This window comes from Callionymus lyra, chromosome 3, assembly GCF_982586985.1.
Source record: "Callionymus lyra chromosome 3, fCalLyr1.hap1.1, whole genome shotgun sequence".
NCBI lineage: Eukaryota > Metazoa > Chordata > Actinopteri > Syngnathiformes > Callionymidae > Callionymus > Callionymus lyra.
In genome coordinates this window covers 2,132,778-2,142,590 of record NC_141820.1, presented here as the reverse complement: position 1 = coordinate 2,142,590, position 9,813 = coordinate 2,132,778, and the positions used below count along the sequence as shown (strand labels likewise).

At 45.2% G+C, this 9,813-nt stretch overlaps 1 protein-coding gene across 2 annotated transcripts; it reads left to right on the top strand.

Moving 5' to 3' along the window:
* The first annotated feature begins 421 nt into the window (after positions 1-421).
* On the top strand, positions 422-6,180 carry LOC148083010 (uncharacterized). 2 transcript variants are annotated; one of them, XM_087786153.1, is made up of 5 exons: positions 422-664; positions 3,584-3,812; positions 3,876-4,070; positions 4,128-4,307; positions 5,070-6,180. In XM_087786153.1, the coding sequence occupies exons 2-5, from the start codon at positions 3,609-3,611 to the stop codon at positions 6,063-6,065; spliced, it is 1,575 nt and encodes a 524-aa protein (XP_087642279.1). In that variant the 5' UTR covers positions 422-664; positions 3,584-3,608; the 3' UTR covers positions 6,066-6,180. The 2 variants fall into 2 exon arrangements, with proteins under 2 accessions (XP_087642279.1, XP_087642278.1); XM_087786152.1 differs by having other exon boundaries at positions 4,125-4,307.
* Positions 6,181-9,813: the final 3,633 nt, after the last annotated feature.

Here is a 9,813-nt window from a genome sequence, read left to right as displayed (position 1 = left end):
AATTGAAATAAATCTTTTTTTTCTCAGATTTGCTACAAATTAAAACGTTTTTCTTGTGCTATTTCTTTATACATTTAATTTGTACTTTTTTGTACTAATTTGTACTTTCACAAAATTATAATTTAAAATACATTGATATTATTCCATATTCGGGGGAGTCTAATCCTTTTTTATTTACGTTTTGTTGCGAATAAAAAAACATTGGATCAATTTAACTTAACTTAAATTAATATAGAATATTATAATAATATTTATTATTTGTATCTCCTTCCACGCCAGTTCACTGCTACCGTAATGTTCCGTCATCACGCGCACTCCAAATGTAGCGTCAAAAGTCTTGACTGTGATGCGGAAGTGCCGTAAAGCGTCACTCCAGTGCGTCATCACGACAGCCCCGCCCCCGTCGCTCCGTCACCGATGATGTGGTTGGCCGCTGATCCCAGGTCAGCGTGCAGCTGACCAGCGACCAATACAGGCGGCGAAACCGACTTGAGGTCAGTGGAGTCCGCGCCTGGCGCCCGTCTGTCTTGCTGCTGCTGATATGATCCGAAACCTTCTCCGCCGGGAGCCTGGAGTCTGTCGCAGGCCAGAGGAGGTGAACACGGAGCCACAGATGCTCCTCTGAACCAGAACCAGAGTTCTGGGCGACATTCGTCAGGACGAGGTGAGTGACGGTCGACACATGCTAGCTAGCTAACTGGAGCTAACTTTAGCTGCGGGCAAATATCTACGATTTACATTCATTTAAACCCTTTTTTTGTAGTTTTTAAAACACACATTGTCTCCATAGACGGGGTAAGATCGTGTTGATGTTGATTTAACGGTTGATTTACCAACTCATTGTTTGCTGAGATCTGTTGACCAACAGTGACGTCATGACGAGTCTTAAGAAACGTCATGAGATTCTTGGATCGATCCTTCAGTAACAAAACTGTTGGAAGATCAATCATGCTGTTCGTTTGTATGTAACTTTTCATAATATATATATATGTTTTGTGTTTATTTACCAACAATGAAGAAACATTCAATTGGAAATGAAAGTGTAAACAAAGTGCAAAAAGATCAAAGTACTGATGGATCCATCATGATGAGATAAACATGGACTTCATTCATCTTCAGCCACATCTTCTCTTACTGTCTTGTCAAAGTGTCAGACTCGAGTAGGACCGAGTATCGATGGAGTATTTCTAACACCTTCACTTCAATACTGGTTCCTGAATGATACTTTTTTGCGAAACTCATTTCATGAGATCAATTCTAACAGAAAGAAAATGACTGGCAGCAACATCAGGTTCTAGCTCCGGTCAATGTCCACTACAAGCTGTTTTCTTAGAGAAATAAGATTGAAATCATGGTTTCCGGTGCAAACAAACACTCGCTCGTGTCACAAACCAACAAATGAAGTCTTTGATCACACGTGGCTCCAGAAACTTCTGTGCCTCTGAAGAACTGAAGTTTTACGCCTTAGACTTGAACGCTTGTATTTCTGATTGATGTTATATCTCTGAGAGACGAGAACCTGCCAGGTGTTCGTCAATCCTTCATCCTTCGTTCTTCGATCAATAAAGTTATATCCATCAAATTTCCTGGCGCAGAGAATCCTTCATGGACAATGGTGTTTGCGGATGATACAGTGATCAGTCGGTGAAGGGGTGAGTCGGAGAGACTAGGACTGCATGTGTAACTGAGGAGGAAGTGGTAGATATTAAAGATGGAAGAGGAGCCTGCAGTGACATCTGATGAGTGATTGACAGGCTGAGAGTACGTTACACTGGATACGACAGTGAGGGATCTCACCTCAACATGTTTGCAGTCTAACATATTACTCGTGTGAATATCCTTTGGGAAATGAAGTTTCCAGTCGCATCACAGCCGCTGACTGAAGAACAAAATGCAAATAAGTAAAAAGAAAAACAAGAACAATGTGCTCATAGATCTCGTAACAGATAGACTTCTCTTCTTAACACACTCCCTCCTCTTTGGCCTTCAAATCTAACTATTTTTATCAGTGTTTTTTAAATTCAGTGTGTATATAAAGATCCCTTTTTTATTATTTACAATTAATATTTTGTGTTTCAATTCAACACTCTGTCATTACCTCCCCTGAGGCTAAAGAAGAATGAAGTCCAGCGAGATACTCTGCGATGACTGAGGACGAGAGGATGCAGTCGACCTGAATCGCTTTTAAAGCTGATTTTAACATATATTGGTTTTTCGTTTCTATTCATTTAACCAGAGGGTGGATCCAGATGTCGCTTAAATTTCAGTTCAGTTTATTTCAAAGGACGTTCAGTTCCATTAAAAAGATGCTGCACCAGAATTAGCACAAGATGCTACTTTCCATCTGTAGTCCTCAACAAAGATGCAGACAGTTTACATAATACATCACATACAAATAAAGCAAAAACACAATAATATACAAAAACACAGTACAATCTAATAATGTCAATGATGGTCAAATACCCGTCTGGTACCATCAGTGCGAGCAGGACTGTTGGTCTAAAAGTCTTTGAAAATTGTCTGCTCGTTCCATTCTTTGATGACGTCGTATGAAAAGATTGAGGGAACGCAGACTTTCTTTTGGGAACAGTCGCCCCTGGACCCTGACCTTAATGCTGGGCTTTTTAGTTGAGAGCTCGGCTGTACATGGTTCTTCAGGGGAGGAGGGGCAGCATCATGCAGGACTTCAGGTTAGGTAGGTAGAACTTTATCGATCCCTCAGGAGGTCTCCTTCGGGAAATCGTTTTTTTTCCAATTTATGTGCCACATGGATGTTGGGGAACATAATCAAGTTGTCAGCCCTCAAGATTTGATGTTTTTCAAGGATGAAGCAATGGTGGTAACGCAGAGGTTTTCAAGGATTTTGAAGGCCTGGCTGTGCAAAGATCTAAGCGGGTTTAAAACTGTGGGTTTCTCTCCGGACTATGATGACAAGCAGTACAAAGAATGTGAAATTATCATTGCATTAAAATAACATTTTGCTGCTTCCAATGATACGAAGCTCATGATGTGTTACATTTCAGCACATTACAGACTAATTAGGTGTTTATTAGGTGTTTATTAGGTGTTTATTAGGTGTTTATTATGTGTTTATTAGGTGTTTATTAGGTGCTTATTAGGTGTTTATTAGGTGCTTATTAGGTGCTTATTAGGTGTTTATTAGGTGCTTATTAGGTGTTTATTAGGTGCTTATTAGGTGTTTATTAGGTGTTTATTAGGTGCTTATTAGGTGTTTATTAGGTGTTTATTAGGTGCTTATTAGGTGTTTATTAGGTGCTTATTAGGTGCTTATTAGGTGTTTATTAGGTGTTTATTAGGTGCTTATTAGGTGTTTATTAGGTGCTTATTAGGTGTTTATTAGGTGTTTATTAGGTGCTTATTAGGTGTTTATTAGGTGCTTATTAGGTGCTTATTAGGTGTTTATTAGGTGTTTATTGGGTGCTTATTAGGTGCTTATTAGGTGTTTATTAGGTGCTCCCCAAGTCCAACAATGATGCAAGTGTATGGAAACGTATTGTGTCGTGAGCTCATGTGTCACTAAAGCCCTAATACTCAACATCTGTGTTTGACTTTTTGTTCCCAGCGACACAAACCTAAGTCCATCCAACATGGAGATGCTTTGCTTTCGTCTGCCGGGCCACGGAGATACGACCCTGAAGCACATGGACCAGCTGAGATCCCGCCAAAACTTCTGCGACATCACCATCGTGGCCAGCGACAACCAGACGTTCAAGGGTCACAAGGTGGTTCTGGCGGCGTGTTCGCCGTTTCTCAGGGATCAGTTCCTGCTCAGCCCGTCCTCCAAGCTGCAGGTAAGCGGCGTCCGAGCTGAAGCTAAGATGGTTTGGATCTGACGCTGTGGACCGACCCCACAGGTGTCCATGCTGTACAGCTCCACGGTGGTGTGCGACCTGCTGCAGTCCTGCTACACCGGCGTGCTGCAGTTCAACCCGGAGGAGATCGTCAACTACCTGACGGCGGCCAGCTACCTGCAGATGGAACACATCGTGGAGCGCTGCAGGGGAGCTCTGAAGAAGTACATGCAGCTCAAGAACCTCACGTCACACAAGGTAGACCCTCCTAACGTCTCTCACAACCTTCTTCTCAAGACCGTTCGTTTGAAGCAGATCCACGAAGACGGTTCGTCCACTGGTCACGGCGCCGGTGACGACGACCACCGGTCTCCTCTGAGCCGACCCCACAGTCCACTGGTCCGACTGGTGGAGGAGCCTGGACGAGAGTCGTCCTCTCAGGCCGGCGGACAACGGAGCGGCGACAGTCCGTCGTATGATGAGCTTTGCATCAAGGTGCAGTTAAATCATTATCATTTGTGATTCACAAAATGTTGTTACGGTGGCCCAGAAGTTCAAAAACAAAACGCTCAAATCAAAGTGTCTTGAGATGTTTCTTGAAGGAGTCAGTAGATCATCAAACACAGATGTTTCTTGAAGGAGTCAGTAGATCATCAAACACAGATGTTTCTTGAAGGAGTCAGTAGATCATCAAACACAGATGTTTCTTGAAGGAGTCAGTAGATCATCAAACACAGGTGTTTCTTGAAGGAGTCAGTAGATCATCAAACACAGATGTTTCTTGAAGGAGTCAGTAGATCATCAAACACACATGTTTCTTGAAGGAGTCAGTAGATCATCAAACACAGATGTTTCTTGAAGGAGTCAGTAGATCATCAAACACACATGTTTCTTGAAGGAGTCAGTAGATCATCAAACACAGATGTTTCTTGAAGGAGTCAGTAGATCATCAAACACATGTTTCTTGAAGGAGTCAGTAGATCATCAAACACAGAGATGTTTCTCCTAAAATAGTTTTGTTTCAATTTATCTGATACACAAACCCTTGCAACTCATTTGCATGTGTTTCAGTTTTTTCTGGAGTTTAAAAATGTTCCAGAAACAAATCTATGATTTGAGTAAATTGTAGACTTGAAATGTTTCAATGAGTTTGTACTTCTGAGCCACCGTAGTTTCTACAGAACGAGCAGCCAATTTTAAACGTGTAACAACGTGACGTTTGATTCTTCAACACCTGCGGTCGTACCTGTGCGGCAGGTGAACGCGTCGGACGAGGAGGACGCGGCTCACAGCGACACCTTCAGGATCTACGTCGCCGACGAGCACATGAACAGAGACAAGCTGCTGGGCGACGGCGCCGAGGACTACCTGGAGTCGGACGAGGTCCTGCTCAGAGGCGGCGAGTACGACTCCAACCCGGCCAGAGAGGACGGCTCGGAGGGTCTCCCGGTGAACGACTTCAAACACAGACTGATGCCCCCCCGGAGTGGGCGGGGCCGGGCCCGGGGGCGGGGCTTCAAGAGGAGGCGCTCGTCCCTGGAGAAGAGACTCGCCGGTCTGGGTCACGCCGACATGTGGTACATCGCCAACGCCGGCATGGCCGGGTTCGGAATGGACTTTGGCGCCGACGGCCTCCGATCAGGAGGCTTGATGTCTCTGGATCCTCCTCGCTTCGGCGCCGGGGGGGAGCGACCGTCGCCCCCCGACGCCGAGCGACCCTTCTCCCTGGAGGAGTCCGGCGCCGCCGAGGGAACCCTGGCCCTCAAGGAGGGCGGCGGCGACGAGTCGGTGGCGGTGGTGGGATCCACGTCCAGCGCCACCGGGCCCGTGATCTGCGAGCACTGCAACATGACCTTCTCCTCGGCCCACGTGCTGGCCGTGCACTCCTGCGCCACACACCTGCAGCTCACCTGCCCCTGCTGCGGGAAGCAGTTCCACAACTCGACCAAGCTGTCGCGCCACATGCTGGTGCACCGCGGCCTGAACAAGACGCACCAGTGCCCGCTCTGCTACAAGACCTTCACGCAGAAGTCCACGCTCATCGACCACATGAACCTGCACAGCGGCGAGCGGCCGCACCGCTGCGCCTACTGTCACGCCCGCTTCGCCCACAAGCCGGCGCTGAGGCGGCACCTGAAGGAGCAGCACGGCAAGACCACCGGGCAGAACTCGCTCCACGAGCAGGAGGAGCGCGAGAGAGCCGCCGGGCAGATGCAGGACGAGGAGGCCCTGAACCAGGATCACATGACGTAGACCTTTGGATCCTTGGATCCATGGATCCTTGTTGTTTTATCATCAGAACGTGTTGAAACATTTGAAAGGTTTTTATTCAACGTTCAATTCTTTGAATACATTTCATTCAAAACTGGGTGTTTTATATTTTCATTTAAATAATAATCATTTTATTTTTTAATTACTTCATAATTAATATAGTCTTCAATTCAATACAAAGTAAAGTTAAAGGACCAGCAGACGAGAACTACTGGATTAAACACTCAAGGGATCGTCTGATTGGAATTAAGAATAAGAACAAATACAATAAATATTGAATCTAGAAAATGTGTTTTTGAATCATTGGATTACGAATATTATTAAAAAAATGTTAATTTTGAATTCCTACCTTTCGATATATAGGTTTTTGATTTGAATGATTGAAATAAAGAATATTTCATTAAAGTTTCAACATTAAAAAACGTTAAATTCAAGGATGTTCTGACGACACTGACAAAGATCCTGTGTTTAAAAAGTACGGCAGCGACTCTGAACCAAATCAAGTCGACAACTGGACCCGTGACTCGTGGGTTTTACTGTGAATAGAATCGTTACCTCAATACTCTGATGTATTTTCCCTCATTTCCGGCCCAACAACACTTGAACTTGACCCTCGACCCCTCGACCCCTCGACCCCTCGCGTGTCATGGGCGTGTGATCCTGCTGTACATACGTGTCTGTGGCGGCGTCTCACTGGAACAGGAAGTGCCTCTGTTGGAACTACACACACACTCCGTCTCTGTTGGAACTACACACTCACTCCGTCTCTGTTGGAACTACACACTCACTCCGTCTCTGTTGGAACTACACACTCACTCCGTCTCTGTTGGAACTACACACTCCCTCCGTCTCTGTTGGAACTACACACTCACTCCGTCTCTGTTGGAACTACACACTCCGTCTCTGTTGGAACTACACACTCACTCCGTCTCTGTTGGAACTACACACTCGCTCCGTCTCTGTTGGAACTACACACTCACTCCGTCTCTGTTGGAACTACACACTCCCTCCGTCTCTGTTGGAACTACACACTCACTCCGTCTCTGTTGGAACTACACACTCCGTCTCTGTTGGAACTACACACTCACTCCGTCTCTGTTGGAACTACACACTCCGTCTCTGTTGGAACTACACACTCCGTCTCTGTTGGAACTACACACTCCGTCTCTGTTGGAACTACACACTCACTCCGTCTCTGTTGGAACTACACACTCACTCCGTCTCTGTTGGAACTACACACTCCGTCTCTGTTGGAACTACACACTCCGTCTCTGTTGGAACTACACACTCACTCCGTCTCTGTTGGAACTACACACTCCGTCTCTGTTGGAACTACACACTCCGTCTCTGTTGGAACTACACACTCACTCCGTCTCTGTTGGAACTACACACTCACTCCGTCTCTGTTGGAACTACACACTCCGTCTCTGTTGGAACTACACACTCACTCCGTCTCTGTTGGAACTACACACTCCGTCTCTGTTGGAACTACACACTCACTCCGTCTCTGTTGGAACTACACACTCACTCCGTCTCTGTTGGAACTACACACTCACTCCGTCTCTGTTGGAACTACACACTCACTCCGTCTCTGTTGGAACTACACACTCACTCCGTCTCTGTTGGAACTACACACTCACTCCGTCTCTGTTGGAACTACACACTCCGTCTCTGTTGGAACTACACACTCCGTCTCTGTTGGAACTACACACTCACTCCGTCTCTGTTGGAACTACACACTCACTCCGTCTCTGTTGGAACTACACACTCACTCCGTCTCTGTTGGAACTACACACTCCGTCTCTGTTGGAACTACACACTCCGTCTCTGTTGGAACTACACACTCACTCCGTCTCTGTTGGAACTACACACTCACTCCGTCTCTGTTGGAACTACACACTCCGTCTCTGTTGGAACTACACACTCCGTCTCTGTTGGAACTACACACTCACTCCGTCTCTGTTGGAACTACACACTCACTCCGTCTCTGTTGGAACTACACACTCACTCCGTCTCTGTTGGAACTACACACTCCCTCCGTCTCTGTTGGAACTACACACTCACTCCGTCTCTGTTGGAACTACACACTCCGTCTCTGTTGGAACTACACACTCACTCCGTCTCTGTTGGAACTACACACTCCGTCTCTGTTGGAACTACACACTCCGTCTCTGTTGGAACTACACACTCCGTCTCTGTTGGAACTACACACTCACTCCGCCTCTGTTGGAACTACACACTCACTCCGTCTCTGTTGGAACTACACACTCCGTCTCTGTTGGAACTACACACTCACTCCGTCTCTGCTGGAACTACACACTCACTCCGTCTCTGTTGGAACTACACACTCCGTCTCTGTTGGAACTACACACTCCCTCCGTCTCTGTTGGAACTACACACTCACTCCGTCTCTGTTGGAACTACACACTCCGTCTCTGTTGGAACTACACACTCACTCCGTCTCTGTTGGAACTACACACTCCGTCTCTGTTGGAACTACACACTCCGTCTCTGTTGGAACTACACACTCCGTCTCTGTTGGAACTACACACTCACTCCGCCTCTGTTGGAACTACACACTCACTCCGTCTCTGTTGGAACTACACACTCCGTCTCTGTTGGAACTACACACTCACTCCGTCTCTGCTGGAACTACACACTTCTTTTCAAAAAAAAGAAAGTTCTCACGTTATTCTCACGACCTCTGACCTCTGACCTCTGACCTTCACGTGAGCTGGAACTCACAGACGGAAAACCTTGACCATTGAAACAACTTTGTTTTCGAACCAAATACTTTCATCAAGACGACGTTCACTGTTTACAACATGTGGTGAAAACTGTAAATAAACAACGTTCTTAAGCGATTCTTCTCACCGATGATTTCAGAAGATTGTCAAAGAATCAGTGGCGTCAGAGAATTGATTGACAGGTTGATCTGAGCGTTTCTATGGAAATGTTTAATTCATTAAAATAATGGATTTTTCTTTTACAGAGATTTATATTCAAACTACAATAATTCGCAAATTCAATGTTTTTCAGTTTTAACTTCAACAAAAAAGCGACAATAGATCCAAAGATTGGCTGAAAGTTCGATCAAGTATCTCAACATTTAACCAACAATTATTTTTATGTTTTATTTCTTTTTGAAAATCAAAGTGTGTGAAAAGAAGGTTCATTCATTCTTTTTCTATCGCTTTATCCCTTGTGGGGTCGCGGGGGTCGCGGGGGTCGCGGGGAGACTGGAGGCAGGGGACACCCTGGACAGGACGCCATCTCAGGACACACAGAGACAGACAACCCTTCACACACACACTCATACTACCGACAGTTTCACCAAAGTTCTCGATCAACCTCTGGATGTTTCTGGACTGGAGGAGGAAACCGAGGAAACCAAATAAACCAAATAAACCAAATAAACCAAATAAACCAAATAAACCAAATATATAAAACTAGACAAAATAGACGAATATCCAGTTCAAACAAAAATGGAAAAAATATGAATATTGAGCATTTTTTTTAAATGATTGGAAAAAGAAAATCAATATAAATGTAAACAAAATCCTTAGTTTAGAAAATATGACATTTTTCCTATTATTCAAATAAACAGAATCCAGGAATAAACATTTGAAACTACAATACTCTGACTCTGATGTACATGAAACAACTGCAGCTCTAGGTGCTCAGCGTTGCCATGACAACGGTCGTAGTAACACACGCGTCGTGGACGAAG

Excerpts from the sequence above, each read along its gene's own strand:
- LOC148083010 (XM_087786152.1), top strand. The coding sequence starts at position 3,609 with ATGGAGATGCTTTGCTTTCGTCTGCCGGGCCACGGAGATACGACCCTG. Across the intron at positions 4,071-4,124 it reads AGAACCTCACGTCACACAAG|CAGATCCACGAAGACGGTTC; the intron begins GTAGACCCTCCT and ends GTTCGTTTGAAG. Across the intron at positions 4,308-5,069 it reads ATGATGAGCTTTGCATCAAG|GTGAACGCGTCGGACGAGGA; the intron begins GTGCAGTTAAAT and ends CCTGTGCGGCAG.